We start from the raw sequence: 21,656 nt of genomic DNA, 5'->3' as shown, positions 1-21,656 counted from the left end.
ATAGACATCGTCATAGTAGCCAAGGGCAATTATGTGAACTGATACAAGCAGGAATCAAAATCGCTGAAAGATATAAATATCTATAAATCCAGCCAAAACCACTTGTTGTTGTACATTCACAAGGAAGCTGGAAAATCTGAAAACGATTCAGATATCTGGAGAACTCATGAAGTTCAAGCAAAAAGTTAGATTTCTAGGAATAACACTAGATCACAAACTTCTTTGGAACAGGCACATTCAGGACACTGTCATCAGTAAAGCCACAAAGGCCTTGGTATGTAGAAACCTGGCAGGAAAGACCTGGGGTTGTAACCCAAGCACTCTGAGATGGATGTATGGGTACCACCATGGTTAGACCCATTATTACATATGGGCCGACTGCTTGGTACAATAAAACCAGAAGGTACTGCTAGGCGTACCCTTAGCAAAGTACAAAGACTACTTTGCATGCCTATGCATATAATTTATTAGGGGAATGCTGGTAAGCAGGAGAGCTTGGACATCTCTATAGAAAAGCATTCCACATCTGACGGACTAAACTATCAGGAAATTAAACTTTGGAAGTACGTTTTTTACTAAGTTAGGCAACAAGAGAAAGTGGACTAATAAATTTGTTATTTACCTATACTGCCCGGTTGGGTCTAAAAGACACACAAGGGAACAGGAACAGGACTTCTTGGGCCAAGAACCAAATACTCGGAGCCAATGGGAAAATATCCCAGTATCTTTCAGGCGGAAAAGCAGCCACATCAGCACTGAGCTCAACCATAGTCAACTCTAAAATGGTATAGAAATTTCCAGGCTAACTGTCCAGACTAAAGTCACCTTGCTCTAGGTTCCAGGACACAGTGGAATGAGAAAGTCAACATTCTCGCTAAAAAACGGGCCGGGAGTTCTTTTACAGGGCCAGAACCCTTCTGTGGCTTAGGAGATCCCACCTGTAAACACGATATCAAATTGAAGGAGGAATACGGAAGAGCCAAGCTCTGGGAGCAACTCACTGGATTGGCGTACTCGAATAAACTTCTCGGTGGTTACAAGGAGTAAAGAATTTGTAAAATTAAGCAGAAGAAACCTACGCTCACTCACAGCTTTCACAGTTGCTTGAGAGGCCACCTGGAAGCAGATAGGCCAAAGCCTAGGAAAACACGAAGACGGCAGATTTTGTGGGAATGAGGAAAAGACTCCTGAACACCTGCTTTGTGAATATGATGCAGTCCCAAAAATACGAGCCAACTTGTTTGGTAGCAGCATCATCGATCAATGATGAAGAGATTTATTTTCTAAAACGGACTCAGCTGCTGGCCTTTTGTTAAGGCGTTGAAGCTGATTGATGAGGAACTGTGATGACACTAGCTTCAGCCAAGATCCTAGTAACGGGGCGCACAATAGGCCTCAAGGCCGCAGTGCATTAGCCCCACAGCTACATTCTACAATCTACCTGACTCCAGGCATCAGAAGAGGTTAATTTCAGTGTTCAGACCTGTAGCGCTTGGGAATAAGCTCTTTTAGAGCATGGTTTGACAGTTTTGATGTTTGTGACAGGTCACGTGATTGTAGAACACTATTTAGTTAGACGGTCACGTGATAATTGTCAAAAGAACGGTCATAATTCTCAGAAACACGTTTTATATCAAATACTGCAAGAACACGTTTCTAAACCCTGATTTTTGCAACTTTTGACAGTTTTGACGTTATTGACAGTTACAGTTGTCAAAATAACTGTTAAATCTCAGAAAATCGTCTTGTTTCGAAAACTGTGTTACAATGTAATTCTTGCAAATTCTAGTAAAATTTTGACAATTCTGACAATAGTGACAGACATCACGTGGTTTTAGAACTACAAAAACGATAGATATACTGTTTTAACGGTAGACCTGGCAACATTGACTTTCTATACTAAAACAATCGGATAAATATAATTTAGTGTTGAAACTATGAAACACACTGATGCTACCCTCTATACACAAGGAAGGCAACTTTACTGCAGATGATTCCAATCGATAACAAAATAAGTAAAAGCAGTGTTTGATAAAATGTTTAGATGCTTAATTTTTGAGAATACCGTCAAGATGGCAAAAACTGCAATGACTCTCTACTCTTACCGAAAAAAAGTTTGTGAATACCATAACATAACCAAGATCTATTTATTGCTAAATTGTTAAGAAAATAAGACCTTGCGTAAATTTATACATCCTGTTATTAAATTTGCTCTGAAATCCTATATACTAATGATACAATAAAAAGTAACTGATAATTATACACTGCAACTGTTTTCCTTGCGTATAGCAGGGTCAACAATGGTTTTATGGAGAAATCGTTAACTTTATTTACTTGCTTTTCTTGTTAAATAATTAGTCGGTTTATCATGTTAGGTAATGCATTAACTATATTTGTAACATGGGAAATTTATTAGATCCATCTACTATGTAAAATGGTAAGGTATGTGGGTAATTTCTTCAGGGTATTATGTGATTGCTAATAGATATTAATTAATTTATTTGTTGTCCTGAAAATTATTTGTGTAAGTAAGATACAACAAAATTTTCAACATTAGTTCTGTTCACCAAGTAATCTAGATGTCTGGACAGGTATAAGCTTCGAGCAAGAGAAGCAAATACCCCGTTTGTGCATTAAGCGACCGAGACGGAAGTCGCCATCTTTGTCCCCCACATTCGCCTACTGCGCAATTGAATAAAACTTCCGAAGTTAGTCGTAAAACAGTTTTGTTTATATTTGGTGGTATGAGAAGTTAGCTTAAAACCGCAAAGATTTGTTGTTTTTATTTGTTTTGCTTTTCGGTCCGTTAAAGGTTAATTTTTGGAAACTTAAATTAGTTGAATTATTATTGACGAGTGGATTTGTGAATAGTGGGCAACAGCAGATTGATTATCGTCACTGATTTTCTGTCAGTTTACGGCCGCCATACTGAACGATTTTTGTTCCCCTCTTTGATTGCTATTGCTCCTTCCTGCTATATTTTTTTATTCATTGGGTATAAGTACAAAAAAAAACAACAATAACTACAAAAAAATAAATTTATTTAACTACTAGAATAATAATGTTACACAGGTTCAACAAAGCTACATGTAAGTACCTATATCAACCTACCTGCCACGTTTGGGAGTGTATGCCAGACGTGTAGGATTTATGCAAATAATGTTATTTAAATACACGCAACTTAGAAAAAATATTTATTTATGCAGGTTGTAAAGAAAGTGAAACAAACAGCAAAAAGTGCCATAACCAGATCATGGACTAAAGCAGATAAGGTCTATGCCACCAGTACCTACATACATACGTTTACTACATGCGTTGGTGCATGGGTGTTTGTCTTTGACACAAATACACCTTATTTCATTATCAATGCCGGCGTTATATTCGTTCTTTAAAGTCTTAAATCTAACACAATATAATGATACGTAACTATAAATTCCACATTGATTATCTTAGTAATAGGGTCGTTTTCTGAAACAGATATAGTTATTTTATTCATCTGAATACAAATGAATCATTCGATGCAAATTTAACTGTATCAGAAAACCGGTAGTGTTCTTTGAACTTTTCCATCGCTATAAAAACATTTTATAAGTACTTTTAAATAATCTTTTAACGTACTAAGTAATCAGTCATATTTATGTCTGTAACCATAGGGATAAACTTAATTTATGGCTTTATTTTAATATTATAGATCGGAATTGTTGAAGCAAGTGGTGCAACTATTGCAAAAGAAGGTTATTAATCTTTGAACTTTTAATATACAGGGAGAGCCAATCATTGAAGGACACTTTTCAAATAAAGCACTCACACGGTTGTTTAACATTTATAAAAATAAAACATCAGTTTAAAGTTAATAAAGATTGATATCTTCCAATGATTAAAAGGCAAACTTAAAACACTTTGACTCAAAAGGAGTAAACAATGATCATAAGAAATTAGTTTATATTTGACTCTTGAAAATTGGATGCATTTTTATTTCAAACTGAAATAAGATAAGAGACAACCGGCAACATGTTTCCTACCAAAGGCAAACCGAGGTAAACCAAAAACATCATCAGGAATTATGCCGGCTGTCCCTTCTTGTTAAATAGCTGTTCTTTGATTGGGATGTTGGAAACTATAAGTAGTCTATGCTATAAGAGATAAGAAAAAGCATAAATTGGAACCAAATTGCGCAATTTAAAGCTGAACCAAAAGCGGTCCTAAAAATTTCGATTTTCCAAGTACCTACCTACTGAAAATTAGAAGTTTTATGAACATTATTTGAGAGTTGGATAGAAGAAAAAGAGATTATAGTATATTTTTAAAGCTTTATCACAAATTTGAAAGTAAGTTAATACACATAATTTTATTTACTGAAAATTTGGCCAAAATTTTACTAGTACCATATCTTTAAAACTGTCAAAAATACCCTATCTTTAAGGTGAGTGACAAAATGGCGGCAATTATACCAAAACGGACAGCGGATTCGTGTTTTTCATACCAGGATTAGTTAAAATGGCCACTTTGACACGTCTAAATCCAATATGGCGGCGGTCGGTAGGCCAAGAAAAAACTTAATTCAAACAAAATTTTGGTGCATTTTTCCAGAAAATTGCGAATAACTTGATTATTTGAAACATTCCGTACAGATACTTCTCATGATCGTAGGTAGCTAATGAATGGAGCTATCACGTGACGTTAACCGGGCATTGGTAAGTTGCCCCGTTTGGCCGCTAGAGAGCGTCCCTATAACTTGATTACCTTTTTTCGGATAAATGTTTTTGAATATCTCGAAAACAGTTTGAGTTAACAATGTGAGATATTAACCATGTCTGCCCCTCAAAGAGACGTAACTTTTATTAATTAAATATTACATTTTTGATTTTTTGATTTTTTGTACCCATGAATTTTTGTGAAAAATTTTTGAATTTTAAAAATTGCCTTTAATTATTTTAATTGTGTAGTTTAGGTTAATGATTTGTCATTTGTCAAAAAGTCATTTTTAAGGGTACCATGTCATGTGTCAAAAATGCCCTAATTTCAAGGTCAGTGACAAAATGGCGGCCGTTACAATCAATCAATCAATTTACATAGTATCCCTAATCCTTTTTTAAAATTTTGGTGCATTTTTCGAAAAAATCGCGAATAACTTGATAATTTGAAACATTTCTAATAGAAACGTGTTATAATCGTAAGTAAAAATAGTACAAAATTCATATATTGAATCAACATTATCAAAATAACAGAATATTGAGCTACTAAAATGGAAACCGTTGAAATCCAAATTCAACGTAGAGTTAGGCTAAGGCTTTAATTCTACTTTTCGAGTGTTTCCTTAAATAAATAAGGCTACCCTCTGTGGGTGCAGTTGTATATTTTTTCCTAGCACACCCTCTATATAACAGACGTCAAAAGTCTCTTTGGAGAAAAGCGCACACAAATGTAGCAAATATAGACAACAGAAGCTAAAAGCATTTGCCAAATAGAAGACGAAAGAACAGATAAAACGAAAATCAATTAGATCATAGAGAAAGTCAGTACAATAACACTATAAATAATAAAAAATATAAGAAGGATATAGAAAAATAGGTATAGAAGATATGCTGAAAAAATATGGTGAGAAAACAAATAGATGGAACAACAGTGGTTCCTAATCGAAAAAAATACCTGAAAAGATCAAAAACCAAGTCTTAAAAACGAGAACGGAACAGAGGTAAAGGATTAGGCACGAAGAGCAAAGTATTATTGAAGATGGTAGAGTATTTGAAAGTTAGGCCAAAGAACCACAATGGAAAGAGTCAAGTAGACTAATTGGACTAAAAACAATTACAGGAAAAGTAAAACAGCAAAAGTCACTTCTAGACCAATAGATTACCAAAAGCTTTTGGAAAATATCTAAGCAAAGCTCCGTAGAAAAACCTGGAAAACAGTCTTAATGTAAGAAGAAGAATTTACACTAAAGGCAGCAGTAAAAACTACAAAAGAGACAGAACAGAAAAATACAATGTTTTTTACAGTTGCTACTTTCACCTCAGAAAAAGAGATACCCTGTTGTAGATCAAAATCACCATGCAATTCAAACTATTTCAAATATGCTTATGATTATTTTAACAAAGCTGAAAAAATCGCCATAAATTAAGTATCACCTACAGAAAAACAATAAAAACATAGACAAAGTTAAATAATAAAAATGATTTAAGTAGGTGAGAATATTACAAAAAAAAAACAACAAAAATAAAACTACTACTTACCTAACCTACTATTAAATTGCTTATTCTTGAATCTTATATTTCTAGAAGACCAAAAGACTTTCCCATTCAATGTGTATAATAAAAAATATACAAACTGTACTGGCTTCTAATTTTGTGATTGTCGTCTATCACAAACACACGTCATCAAAGGAATTCTTGTGAAAATGGAGTCGATTAGCAAATCTGTAATAACGGCAAAATTAACAGATTTGTAACCGGCTAACTTTACTAATAACACTATTTGGAGATGTGTAAAAAGGTCGCAGACCTGGCAGAGATATTTTTGGCCTAATTTAGCAATCAAAGTTGAATCAACTTAAAGCTAACAAAGGCTCTTTCATGTCTTTAGCCTTCTGGTGTAAAAGAGCCTCGTGCTTTTTCACAGGTTGTAGTTTAGCCAACTTCCTCTTTGATTTGGATAGTTTTTTTTCTGGTGGGATTTCAATGAAGTCACCTTGGTTATAGGCAGGTAGTACCATGGTTCTTGTAAGGTATATTACTTCACCTTCGTCAGATTTGGGATTTTGGTCTAGCAGGGCTAAACTTTCTAGAATGTTTTTAGGTCTCTTGATGTCAATTTGTACTGGTTTAGCTTCAGCTTCATCGTCAGGTGAACTACCACCCAGATGCTCTACTGTGTCTTCTGGAATTGTAGTTCTGGTACCATTTTTATTGGTGTATACCACCACATATTGGGAGTATTGACGTTCTGGAGGATTGTTGATGTCAGCAAAATCTCTGAAGTTTTCAAACTGTTGTTGTTTCTTAACTGAAATTTTCCTAGATTAACTACTGTTTGGTTGCAAGTAAAATTATTGGGGTACCTGGTTTTGGATTTCCTCCAAAGTAATAAGAGGGACGTCCATGGCCGTTGTGGAAGTAAGAGGAGAAGTCCTCAAAACCACCATTATCACTGTCGAAACTGTCTTTTTCTGGATAGAAAGTACCTCCTGGAATTATGCCGAAGTTTCCATCTCCTGCAGTAAAACCAAATATGTAATCGTATTGATTTGTTAGTGAATAGTGGCGGCCCAGGCACGCTCATAGAAATATATTAATTGTTCCTATAAGTTTTAGTGGTTTAGTTGATGTTGTAGAGTGGTTAGGTTAGGACCCATCAGGGGTAATTTTTTGGTTTAAGCATCAGACAGTTTGGGAGCAAATCACGTGAAATCCAAATAACTGAATATCGTCTAAAACTTATTGGTTAAACAAACTATCATACAATTTTTATTAATGGATGGTAGCCTTTTTCTCAATAACCACCCCGAGCCGACACTATTATTAGATCACTCTTGAAATTACCAAGAATAGAAGCATCATCTTTGGGTTTCTGTTGAGCTTGAGCAGTTTGCTGTTCCTTTTTGTACGGATGAGTTTTCACCTGATTGAAGGACAAGTCTTGCTGGAAAGGTGGTTCACTTCTTTGGCTGTAGGCACCTGAAAAATTAACGCAAAAAGCAAATTGAAGGGCGCCGATGTGCTTCAAGAGACAGAGCAATGCTTGGTTGAATTTTTCAAACGTAAAAGTGAGACATGGTTAAAATTACGAAAAAGTCTGGTACTTGAAATTAGTGTACGATGATTTAGCAATTTCGGTGTTTCGTGAACTAGAAAAATATTGCAGAGACAAGGTTACGTTTCCTGTATTCAAACTCTTACAGAAATCCACATAATAGTTCTGTTATTCAGCACCCTGAAAAACCGAAGATTAATTAAGTGTGTTGGGTAATAGGTTAGTAACGATGATGTGACTCATTATAAGCAATAAATTTGAAATTTAATGTCACTCAAATGGTGGAATACCTTCTTGTTGGTGGTAAGTATTGTAAAATGCTGGCCTCGAATGTCCAGATGGAGGATGGTCGTATGGTTCGTATGATCGAGCAAATGACGGAAACCTGAAATAGTAATAATATTGGTTGAGCATTTGGCGACAAATAAGATTGTCTAAAAAGTACAGTTTTTACAATACAAAGAAAGATATATCACTGGAATGTCTAAAACAATGGAACTTTACAGTTTTTGTTATGTTAAGTTACATAGTACTCTATTTTTTGCAATATTTAACTATTATTACATTTTTCTGACAATACCATCAGGTGTTCCATCACCAAGTCATTGCACCAATAATGTGAATAGAGTTAGTAAAGTTTCTTTTGTCATCTTCTACAACAAAATATTTGCTGCTCTTTCTAGTATCTAAACAACTCTAAAAAATTGATCTCGTGTATTGCAATTATCCGCATTTCATATGTAAATATGTACATGAATAGAATTTTTTTCACCTTCATACTTGCACATTCGAGTTGATGAAAGCAGTATCCGGTACGATCGTCAGATTTATCTCCGCTAGACTTCTTTACGAGGCTACTTAAGAAACAATGTTACACAAGAGGTGTGAGTGCCATTGGCATGTCTATCAGTTTCTTATAACTATGTGTTTGGAGCTAAAACTGTTTAAGCAGTAGTACAGGTTTTTACAATTTAAAAAAATGTACTGTTTATATGCTCTTTTGGTGGTCTTTTACAAGTTTTTACCTTGAATCCTGAAAATAAATTTATATTAACTGACCCAAGTTACACAAATGAGCAAATTTAAATTTTTTTCGATTTATCAAATTATTACATCGAGTGTATACACTGAAGTAATGCCATAGTGGTAGACCATTGATAATGTCAAGAAAAGTAAGGTACCAAGGGACTGATTCTTGTGGTACTCATATTATTTGCTTTCTCTTTCTCTGATGACAGCACTTTCCTAACACTCTGGCTTCCGTTTTGTAACAGGTTCGGCAAAATGATCTCCCACATTTTGCAAACTGTGTCCGAAATACTGGAAAAAAGAGGTAGAGCTTAGAGTATTTGGTTGGTATCTCGAGCTTTGCCATTTTCAACAGGATAGAGCTACAGCATATACGGCAAGAAAAACAAGGAACGTTTTAAGGAAAATGTTTCCAGGACACGTAATCTCGTTACGTGGAAGTATTGGGTGGCCTGCGCGTTTACCCAATCTTGCCCCATGCGACTTTTTTTTTGGGGCTACCTGAAAGTCAAGGTTTTTTAACACCATCCCCGAACCATTGAAAAATTGAAAGCAGCAATACGCCAAAAAATTCAAACAATATCGCCTCAGATATTTGTTTCTTGATATGTGTTTCTCGTTCTGCGTTTCTAACCTCCAAGAAGTTGATTAGAGTGGGTTAAACAGGTGAGCTGCTCCCAGAGCTTAACTGTTCGATCTTCTACAATACGAGCTTGTATTTTTGTAAAGTAGTTGTAAGTGTATTTCCCCAAGCTATAGAAGAGTTCTGGCTCTGTGAAGTTCTGGCACCTGTTTTAGTCAGAATATTGGCTATTTTATGTCTGCTTGACTATCGCGCAGAATTGCAATTTCATGCTATATCATATACGTGAATTTTAATCTTAAAACTGCTGAAATATTCTTTCATTGACTCAATCAAAAAATAAAAAATTCAATTTATTTGAGATATTAAAAAATAAAAAACTAATATTTGGAACTTCTCCCAAACATCACATTCATACCATTTGATGGTGTTTTCCTGCAGGCAATTAAAATTACACTGGTTACAAACGTCATTGATGTTAGATACTATCATTGTTAACCGTCAACACTACATTAAAATATCGTGCTAAAATAACTTTGAAAAATAATTGTACTAACTTTGAAAAATAGTTGTAACGGGTAATTATATAGCTCTAAGGTTATGCGTGACTGGTGTTTTGATAATCATAGGAAAATTGTGTTTTTTAATTTCGTTCCATCTAAAACCCCTAATAACAAATTTTCATTCATTTTTAATGTGCATTGACTTGATTGAACTTCAGTCAGCGTGCGGGAAAGTATCACTTTCCGCACTTAAGAAAAATAACTATTTCAAAAAACAGAAGAACAGTTTGTGATTATTAACATTTTAGTGACAAATTGTCTACACATTTTAAAGTGATTAAACCACCCTTTCTAATTTTTTTGCTGTTTTCCTCTTATCGACTAGCAAACCGAACTTTTTGACTTACATAAAGTAATATTGGAACTTACTGAAGTAAAACGATAAAAAAGTTTTACTTTCTTGACAACAAAAACCGGCGTGTGCTGTGTAAACAAGATAAATAGCAATTAAGATTTGGCTTTACGTAATATACTTACTTAATTTTGCTGACTAGATCTATGGGCAGATTATTAACTGATAGCCAATTTATAATAATAATTGGCTGTCTATCATTCTATAAGCCTAAAGATTGTTAATAATTTTAAAATTCCAGAAGCTACTAACGAGTGTTTAAAATGCTTGTCATGGCATTAATATCTTCTCTTTAATGCAGTTTGATTGATTTCTATTGCAAAATGACACCCGGAAATTAATTGTAATTTTATTCTGACAATTTTTATTTTTGTTAAAAGTGTCCATATCAAAACTGAATTGCTTTACTTAATAAAATGTGAGTTGGTAATAATTACTTAAGCTTATAAAAAAAGAAATCATTTACGGGTACTTTAATTAAATTACTAATAGAAGAAGATGAAGAGCTAGCTAAGTTGAAGAACAGTTTGGATAGACATTTGTTTATTGGAGTTCTTTAAACAAAAATAGTATACATTTAAGTTAGGCTTTATATCTTCTTCTTTTACATTTTACGTAAAAAATCGTATCTTTAAAAAACTTTATAACTTCAACCAAGCCAATCTAACAAATTAATTAAATTTCTCTTTTACTTTTATTGCAGTGCTTATATATTTTATTGCTACTTTGATGTTTTGTGGTGACAGCAAATTGTATTCAATAGCTTCTGCTTAGTATTGAAATAATTAACATTTTGCAACAATGAATATTACGGTGGCAAATTGCCTTTAGTCAAACTGTTTGGTGATGAACTTCAAAATACACGATTTTTATATTGTCATCCACTTTTCATGACATGGTTCCCTTATAAAAGGGTTGTGACACTATACGTCGTTTTATAAATTTTACCAGGATTGGCAACATTGTCATAAATTGCTAGATAACTTGGCTTGGCAAAAATTTGCAATTTTGCGATTTGATAGCCTATAAATTCAATAAGGTTATGAGATATCTACAGTCAAAGTGTGTTCTTGCTTTCCACAGTAAAATGCACTGCAAGTGTAGTTCTTACGCATGGCCAATCTGTGTATTTTAGATTTTTCGACTCTGCTTGTCAACGCCTATAACCTACTATATGCGGTACTGTTTCTGTATAGAGAGTTGTACTGAATTTCCATTAATTTAAATGGGACACCCCATGTATTTTAGCCTTATTTGATTCTGCCTACGTCATGACCTACTATGTGCTGTACTTAGTAAGTTTACAGTATACAGTAAAAGTATTAGTAACCCTCTGTAATATCAAAATAAAGAGAAAAACAAGGGACTTGTGTGGACCCAACTATACCTGAAATCTTGATCATAAAAAACTAAGTCACTAAGTAGAAAGAAGATAGTTATTACCATTCTCCTGCTGCTTGATAATTACTGGAAGCCGGTTGATGGTCCTCTTCCAAAGGTTCCATATACATATCTGAATCATCTCCTGCTGTTTCCGGTTTGGCATCTTCTGAAACCAACCAAAATACTTCACTAAAACACAAACAAACCATGCAAATTAGCAATTATAGTTACACGAACGTTACAACTCTACGGATTGCCAATTGTTGCCAAAAAAATTGGCGTGAAAATTATAAACTAGTGTTTTGACTACGTTGTTTCTCCTTTTTTAAATTAAATAAAAGTCTCACAAAATACAACCTAACCAAACAAAAAACCCTAACCTAACCTAAATAGTAGTAGTATGTATCTGGGATACAAACGTAAAAAAGTAGGATTTTTGGTAAGGTAGTAGTTCCTTCTGAGTAGGAAAATTGAATTGTTCTAAAGTTTACTCTTTAATTCAGTTCTTGAACAGAAATTTTTTGTAGAAATTTTGTATTTCATTTAGTAGTGATGCAGTAAACTAAACCTATTTTATTTTATTTCGCTGTAAATACTTAACGTAAAGAGTCGCAGAAACCGTATAGTTGAAATAATATACAGGGTCTTTCAATGAAAAGTAGCCACCCTGAATATCTTCCAAAATAATTTCTCTGTTAAAAAATGCTAAGACACGTCAACAAAGATTGCAAGGGAGACATCTTTTTACGTAGGATTTGAATTTTTGCCATCAGCCCCTTTGCGCCATAGCCACCCCCACTAAGTTTTCAAATGCCACCATACCCTGTGTGGCACATCGTTGGAAAGATCGTTGTATTTCATAAGGAATTAATTGCACTATTTTATTTGTACATTTGCTTTGAATTGAGAAGAAAAAAAAATACGTTTCGTGTTTATTTTTTGTTAACTGCAGAAATATTAGCAAATAGCGGTTATCATTTAATTAATGGCTGAAAATAACCTCCGTTAACTTCCATACAATAATACAAGCGACTTTGGAAGAGTTCGCGAACATTTGTGAGGACTTGCGGTGTCAGTTGTCGGCATTCATGTATTATTCTCTGCCTAAGGTCTGCAATATTGGCCGGCTGTGTTGCATAGACTATAATAGATTTTAAATGCCCCCATAGAAAAAAGTCCAACGGAGTGAGGTCGGGTGATCTCGCAGGCCATTCCATGGGACTACGTCTGCCAATCCATCTTCCAGGAAATAGATTGTTCAGATATTCTCGAACGGGTGAATAGGAACAGAAGTGAATAGTGTGGAGGTGCACCGTCTTGTTGGAAAATTAGTTGATTTTCAAATAAATTTTCATCATTTTCTAGTAGCTCTGTTATGGTCGGATCAGTGGTCTCTCAACAGTGGTGTCAAGATAAGTAGCGCCATTCAAATTACCGTCAATAAAAAACGGACCAACGATGTGGTCTCCTAAAATACCTGCCCAAACATTAAGTTTTTCTGGATATTGGGTATGGGTTTCCCTAAACCAATGTACATTCGTGTCTGACCAATACCTACAGTTATGCCTGTTCACTTCTCCATTCAAAAAAAAACATACACTCATCACTGAAGCAAATATTGTACAACAAGTTCACGTTGTTTGTCAGATTAGTAGACATAATTTCACAAAATTGTAGTCTTCTATCATAGTCATCTTCGTTTAATTCCTGAACCAATTTTACCTTGTATGGATGAAAATTGTGTTTTTTTTTAATTCTCCATACACTGCTTGTCGAAACACCCGATGCATGGGAAATTTGATTTAAAGATGATGATTATTATCCATTGCAACGTGTCCCAAAACAACAACTTCAATTGGTTCATTAATAATTTGTCTTTCAGGTTGATGTTTTTTGTTTGTCACTGAACCAGTTTCCATGAATTTTTGCATCAACTTTAAGACATACTGATGACTAATTAATTTATCTGGATGGATTGCATTGAAACCGCGCGGCAGCTCGTGACATGGACAAAAACATGGAATGGAAAACAGGTATTCGGTAGTGTTATCAGCAGTTTAACCAAAATAACAAAACATTTTTTTTATTTTTTTTGGTCTCAATTCAAAGCAAATGTACAAATAAAATAGTGCAATTAATTCCTTATGAAATACCCTTTCCAACGATGTGCCACACAGGGTATGGTGGCATTTGAAAACTTAGTGGGGGTGGCTATGGCGGCAAAGGGGCTGACGGCAGAAATTCAAATCCTACGTCAAAAGATGTCCCCCTTGCAATCTTTGTTGACGTGTCTTAGCATTTTTTAACAGAGAAATTATTTTAGAAGATATTCAGGGTGGCTACTTTTTATTGAAAACCCCTGTTTTAATAAAAATGTAATGGCGACTACCTGGAGCTACTCACTAGACAAGTATTTTAATTAAAAATGTGAAATTACTAAAATAATAAAGAGTAAATCTGACCCTAATTGACACATATTTATGATTTCTTCACGCATCTAAATTACACTTTTACAGTGTCAATAATAAATGACCACTTTAGTGCAAATAAGGAATCAAATTAAATATGGAGAACTATAATCAACTCAAATGACAGGGAGGTAACAAATAACTCCGTGCGTTATGGTTCCTGATTAAATTTAACTATATACAGTGAACAACCATTAATATGAAAATTACCAATTTAACACAAAATACATTAGGTAATCGCGGTGATTGAATTTGCACCTACACGAGCATTCAAAGGCGGACATTCTTACATACAAATAAAGGGTTATTATCATTGGCATTCTTAAGTTGAAGCCCCAGCTCGGTTTTGAAGTGTCTATTGTGTTGAAACTTGCCATTGTTTCAAGCATACTATTTAAGTGACTTATTAAAATTGTCTCAACATGATCTTCTTATGGGTTTATGTAGAGAGGCTCAAGGTATTTTTCTCCACGAAGAGTTGACGGAGAACGATAATCGAGAATTTTCTTTCACAATTTCATCGTTATTTTTTTACGCTTCTTTTGGTCACTTGTGAATAAATACAATGTTTTTTAATAAAATCAAAACATGAAAATTATCCGAGAAATTATCCTCAAATTTGGTTAAAAATGGTGGGGTTTTGTTTTTTGTTTATCATTCCCAATCCTCTGACCGGTTTCGCCGAAAAACAAAACCTTCATTCCAGTATAGTCAACTGGATGCCAGAAATGATAGTTGTTGTGCCACATCTGGGTGAGATCTGTACTCAACTCTATGAGTTAGAAAGTACAAATGGCGTTCCCAAATCTAAGAACAGCCCCATTAATGCCGCATCATTCGGTAAACACCAAAAAAAAAATAAAAATATCATTCGGTCAATCAATAGTTCTATCGCTTGTTTGGCATATATGAAATCTGACAGTTGGCTAACGTCAGAATTGACAAGTTTGGCAACATGGAGCTGTAAACACAACTTCAGTACAATCCCTTAAAGGAACACATCTCTGTGGCCTTTTGTACTTTCAGGTCACTGGTGAGTGGACTTTGACAGTTATGACATCTGTCACATGACGCAAGCAACCTATGAAGTTTTCCTTGACGTCCCAGCTATTAAATTTGGCTCCATGGAGCTTTAAACACAACTTTCAGTATAGTTCCTCATATACGCAATTTCAAATTTTATTGTTTTAGGTGACTGGTAAACTGGTTTAGACAGTGATGACAGTGGTCACGTGACACGTAATAAAAGTATAAAAATTATGTCAGAACTGTGAAATTTGGCTGCAAAGTTTACTTACAGCGTGATTCCTCCAGGAAACACATCTACGACTTGACTTTTTATAATTTCCAAATAGTCCAAATTCCACAATTATTGCTTTTGATGTGCATTTATTAGTCTTTTCTTCATCATTCTCTTAAATACCACTAAAATTTTTTAAATTCCTTTGGCATTTTTTCTAAAAATAAATTTCTGATAATTTTCCATCTCTAGTTTTACGATCATGTTGGGTTAAGTTTCATAGGAAAATTGGCTGTACTAAACTAACAATGGATATGCAAGAAAAAACTAAAAACGTGAATACAATAATAATTATCGATGCATTGCAGCAAATATGAAATCTAGTTCAGATTCCACGCTTTGTGATTCTTTGTTATTAAAGGTTGATTCACGTTGACTGTCACGCGCTTTAGTTTGCTTGGTGAAGTTAAAAGCGATTGATTTGGCCGATGGTTGCCTAACCAGAACATGTTAAAGAACCAGACAGTTTAAGGTGAATGATTAGTTTGTTAATTTATTTAAACCAGGAAATTTTCAGCTATGCAAAAAATGCTGCGCTATAAATAAATTGCACTAAGTAACTAGTATACGCTGTAAAAACTACACCACTTTGGTTAGGCGTTTAATTAAATTGTCTTATAAGGATTGTGACCATAAATTAGAATACTATCTAAAGAAAAATGATGAGGCAATGAGCAAGTGAAACTGAATACAAATTTTCAGATCTAATAGAGGAGAGTTGGACAAAACGGGATAAGATTATTTGACCTGAAAGACTGAAACTATTGGTGATTCCTACTTTTCGACTGTAGTTTTTTCATTAATTGCTTTCTCTAAGTGTTAAACAATTTTTGACATGACACAAAAAGAGTAATGTTTAAAAAAAAAAAAACGTGAAGTATTTCTTCTACTTTCCTAGTCGGTTTAAATAGGATATAGGAACTTTATAAAAGCTAATGTTATGCGTCTAATAAATTAATTTGAACAAAACGAATTAACTGGTTAAAAGTCGTACGAATCATCCTGTTTTTTCTTCTGGGCTAACTTTTATTTTCATAAATAAAATTCATTTAATCTTAATGTTTCCTTTTCACTCATTATTGTTTTGGTTTGATTTTCTTGACGCTGTGTATAGATGTTTTTTGTTATCTTCATAACTTTTTTCATCTAGCTTGCTAAGAAAAAACATCGATTTTATTATAAATATAAGCTAAAAGGAGGCAGTTAATATTGTCACACCCTTCCAAAAAGTAAAAACAAATCGTTACCTATTCAATATTTGCCATAGAATCCATGACATGGTTAGTCGTTTTATTCCACCATAGTTTTTGATCTATAGTCTGAGGATGTTTTTTTTTTTAATAAAACACCCCGTATTTGCATATTTGAATAAGATAGATGAAAACAAAGACAAAAATTTGATTCCTTCTTTCAATCTTAATTTAGTAGGCCATCAAATGTCAGCAATGCAACCATAAAACAATATTTAAGCAATAATGCTAACTTACATCTCAGCATACAGGGTGTTTATTGCTTTTTCATTGTCAAAATGAACAGCTGCATGCTCATAAATCAAGCATAATTAACCAGAATCGAACATTTATTTTCAATTTAGACAATATTACAAAACACAAAAAAATACTAAAACTTAATAGGCAATTTAGTTTTTTAGTACATAATTCTCTGTATTGCACATGAACGTTTAGAAGGCTTAAAATATTATCTAGCATCTTATACATGTAATTATGTGGACAAATTATTAATTAGTGTTAAATAGAAATAATTATAATTAAAATATGGTTTTACTCAAAAATTTTACATCAATATCACAGAAACTTTCTGAAATTTTGCACTTTGTTTTTTCTTAAATATAGCATTTTTCGAACATTGTTTAAGCATATTATTTGCCTTCTTTTGTTTTTTTTTTTTCCTCTGGTTATATTGCTACTATACATATGGTCATGGCCCCCCAGAGAAAACAGAAAAAATACTTCCTAGAGAAAAGAAGAAAACTGATAACCGAGGACAAAAGAGACACTATAGAATACAGAGAAACCAACAAAACAGCAAGAAAAATGGCGAAACAGGATAAACATCAAACGAAACAAGTGCAATCTCTATTAGAACAGAACGAGGGACTAAATATATTTTAAAAACATAACACACCTAACAAAGAGATAACAAAAATAAAAGATGCGAAAAAAAAACATAGTAGAAGACAGACAACAGATTTGTTTTTTGTTTTGTTTTTTCAGATTTTATTTGTCAGACGTTCGAATCCAAAATAATAAACACATTGACAAGAGGCGACAAAATTCGAATAGTAAATGTTAACTCTAAATATACGACGTAGATATGGAAGAATTGATGATAGGGCTATCCCAGATGAAAAATGGCAAGGCAGCAGGAGAAGACAACATTCTGACTAAAATGCATAACGTAAGTGACATCAAGACGATACAGGAACTAGAAAAACTATTCAATGAGTGCCTAACAGAAGAACATATACCCAAAAATTGGAAGAATGTTGTAGTTGTTCTGATCTACAAGAAAGATGATTCGACATCTCCAAAAATACCGACCGATAAGCTTCCTATACTATACTATAATTAAAAATTAAAAAAGTAGAAGTTATTTCAAAAACAGTCCATATGTGTTACATGTTTTTGAAAAGAGCACAAAGTATGCATGAATATACAAGGTGTTCTATTTACAAAAACCGCACTATTTTGTAAATAGAAGCGGTTTTTAATTTGAATATTTTTTGTTATTGTTAACTCAAACTTAATAACATTTATGATTTCTTTATATTGATATTTATAGTATATAAAATAGTATAATAAATATATAATATATTATTATATTATAATACTCTGGTGTATTAAAAAATCAATCATAAAACGCAAAAAAGTAGATTTACTAAAAGATATTTTTATAGAACTACAGAAAACAAACTTTTTGGCTAAAAGCTAATTATAATTGATCTGAAAATAATGAGAAATTGAAGAGTTAATTTATTTACTTCATTAATGTACAATACATAAAATAATACAATTTAATTAACTAGATATAGTGCAGTTAAACCATGTTATGACTAACTAAGTTTTACAAACCCCGATAAACTTGTATAATTTCTTTTCTGAAATAATATATGGCTGTTGGTGATAAATCAGCAATTCTGAAAACATTAATAATTATAATATCGACTACAAAATAAAAAAATACTAAATGATCAATTAGCTGGAAAAAATCATATTATAAATGTCATTCGTTACGTTCCGTTTAGTAGTTTGCAAATCTGTTTGTTAACAAAACATAAAGATTGATATAATTAGCATGGTACAACCAGTAAAAATCCGGAAAATATTAATTTTTGTGCCCTACTAGAGTTATTATACTGTTGTTCTGTCAAGCGTTGATTTGGTTCGATACTACTCTAAAATTAGTAACATACCCAACATCTAAATTAAGTATTACATTGTCATCAATCATCGTTGTGACTATCAAGTAACTTACACAATCACATTTTTTGTCAATATTCCTGCATGCAAATCCAATATTTGGGGTTACCTCTAATTATCCTACATCCCAATATGCAACCGACTTTCTTTCGGCTATACCAACTAATTTACAACCTAGGAAATGCGTCTTCTTTGATTACCTAATAAATTTCATATTTTGATATAATATTATGCTTCAAGTTAGCCGCATAATTAACCAGAACATAATATAAAGCCGATTGTTTCTGCATATTTAAAAGGACTAATGATTATGTAATATTCAGTTGGCATAACATTGATTTAGCTAACACCCTTCAGATATGACATTCATATTGTGGTAATCTCTTCCGGTTTTTAAAGGGATTGTAATTCAGATGCTGCTAAATCGTGTTCATTGAAAGTGACATTGAATCACGACGTGAAAACAAGTAAACTACTTAATGAAGCTTTAATTATTACATTTTCAGTTTGTACTATCAATTGTATCGGGGAAAAGTTGCTCCTTTCTCTAAACCTGAGAACAAAAAACATTTTTCCTCTAAAAGAGAGATCGAACAATTAATCACTCATCCAATTTCTATTGTCTTTACCACGTAGGAATTAGTTAACTGCCAGATAAATCTCGGCGATTAAATTCAACCCAGCTTCATCAGTTCGATCTAATCATTACATAACCAAGAATGAAGGAAGTGTTTTCCCGTCGCAGACACGTTGTTCTTCGAATTATTGTCTTAAGGCGATTAGTTAGTAAAATGGTTAACCATTAAAGCTTTTTAAAGAACAGATGGAGAATGTTGGTAAATACTGTTATATCGTGAAATGCTTCACCGCAAACTTCCTATACAAAACTATCCTTGGGTTTAATGAACGAACATTACACAAAGGGGTGAAACAGAAAAGTGTTGTTATTGAACTGTCACCTTTCCACCACTTTGGAAAAATAATTCCGTAAAATATAACTACAAATAATTAACGAACGCGATATTGATTTAATTAAGTGGAACAATGTAATTGCAGTACCTACTCGATTTTGTTGTTTCAGTCGAGGTTCTATATTTATTACTTTTAATATAGTTCAAAATTGCCACTTAAATTGCAAATTTACGTCAGAAGGTGAAGGTTTTATCATTTTTATTATAGTAGAAATCAGAGGATTGTTTGCCCAGTTTAAACATTCGTTTAACTAACATACTACTTACAATTAATGAAATAACTTTATTTTGACGTTAATTATCGGTATGGGTTACATTTGATTTTTTTGAGTTAGGCAGCAAAATAGTAGGTCTTAAAAAAAAGCGCCACCTGTCAAAAAGAAAACAACTTTAAACAATCATTTATAGAGAATTTGCTAGAAAAAAAACTGCTCTTTTCAATGATGCCAAACTCAATCCTCTACGACGAAGAGTTTCGAATTTGGTGCTACGCGTAAAAGTTGATGAGAACATGAGATTATATTTTAAAAGAAAATAGTAAAATCAAATTAACAGTCAAAATTAGCTTTTCTTAGAAACGCGTGCAAACACTCGTCAAGCTCAAAGGTTTAAAGCGCCACCAACTTTTAAAAGCAGGAACTAAAGTCACAAACCTTTAGATATTAATAATAGTTTTCTGACCCAAAGTATAACTAAAAAAGGTTATCACCCATAAAGAAACCTAATTATTACTGTTGATAATGCAGCTATGAAATTAAAGTGAGTTAGAATTAAAGTTAAATTAACTTAAGCAAGGCTTTAAACAGCAAGGTAAAATTCAGCATATATTAGGCTTGATTGGCCACAATTATTGATTACTAAAGTAAACAATTACTAGTCTAGGTAAGTCAAGAATAGTCAAAGTCAATTCAATGCTAATCAATTTTTAAAAGAAGGTAAGGGAGTGACTGGTGTTAGCAGTGGTTAAGAGGCCAACAAATCTTGCCTGATAACTGTCACAGATGTGTCTATAGAGTATAGAGGTGAATCGGATCAGCTCCTGTCTCTCGGTCGGGCAATAAACTCAGGAATCTAGTGTTTAGTGGTGAACCCCACCTCAAAGGACTATAGAGCCTTATCGACTGTTACAGCCCCCTTGTAGGAGTATAGAACTTATAGTTGTTTCAGCCTTATTCTAGGAGTATGAAACTCTAATGCGAGCTCAGATAATCCCTTTCCTAAGACTCTTCAGAAAGCACAGAAATGAATAAGACTCTTGGCTCTACCTCAAATGAAGCAACAACTTTAGCTTTAGATGGTCGTAAAGGAGGGGTCTCTCCCCGGTCATCAATTGCTCAAGAGGCTATTATCTGCACGAATTTAAACAGTCCTGTAAGATTTCAACTTGACGCCAGTTGCAAATTAAAGCACTAAAATCCGCCAAAGCGACTATACTCAACCACCCAATAAATCTTCACACAATGAGACTTAAGCCTTGTTTGTAAATTATTAGTACTAAGACTAGAATCAATGCTTATGACCGAAAGAGTTAAAAAAAATTAATTTAATTTTAGTATAATGGAATTTACTTAAAATCCAAAATTTCTTATTGCTAATACTAAAATTAAACCTTTCTGCGTTTCTTTATCTGCAGCTAGATTCGCTGGTCAAGAGAGGGTCAAAATGGCTTCCCCGAGTTTAAATAGCCAGGAAACAGCAAATAAAAAAAAATAGTTAAAGTTCTTACTAGTAAACGTAGATTTCGTAGATGTGCATTTGTAGTACGTTCTCTTGCGGACATTTCCCGAAACTGAACATATTTTTCATTTTCACATTTTC

General features: G+C 33.4%; 1 protein-coding gene and 1 long non-coding RNA gene across 3 annotated transcripts in view; both read right to left on the bottom strand.

Annotated features, from left to right (window-relative positions):
* The window catches only part of LOC145725166 (uncharacterized), a 245,324-nt gene that overhangs the window by 52,192 nt on the left and 171,476 nt on the right, over positions 1-21,656 (bottom strand). The window lies entirely within an intron of this gene.
* Positions 3,025-21,656, bottom strand: part of LOC145725714 (uncharacterized) — a 61,954-nt gene continuing 43,322 nt past the window's right edge. Inside the window, exons 2-6 of one of the 2 annotated variants that reach the window (XM_081974574.1) lie at positions 11,720-11,825; positions 8,040-8,134; positions 7,539-7,673; positions 7,058-7,210; positions 3,025-7,002 (exon numbers count right to left, since the gene is read on the bottom strand). In XM_081974574.1, the coding sequence (XP_081830700.1) occupies positions 6,545-7,002; positions 7,058-7,210; positions 7,539-7,673; positions 8,040-8,134; positions 11,720-11,825 (947 nt within the window). In that variant the 3' untranslated portion in view covers positions 3,025-6,544. The remainder of the gene's footprint in view (positions 7,003-7,057; positions 7,211-7,538; positions 7,674-8,039; positions 8,135-11,719; positions 11,826-21,656) is intronic. The other variant, XM_081974575.1, reaches the window with a different exon arrangement.

The sequence above is a fragment of the Ips typographus genome, linkage group LG2 (assembly GCF_016097725.1).
Source record: "Ips typographus isolate SLU linkage group LG2, UJ_Ityp_2.0, whole genome shotgun sequence".
Taxonomy (NCBI): Eukaryota; Metazoa; Arthropoda; class Insecta; order Coleoptera; family Curculionidae; genus Ips; species Ips typographus.
Note: the sequence above shows the minus strand (reverse complement) of the source record. Positions and strands in the feature narration are given on the sequence as shown.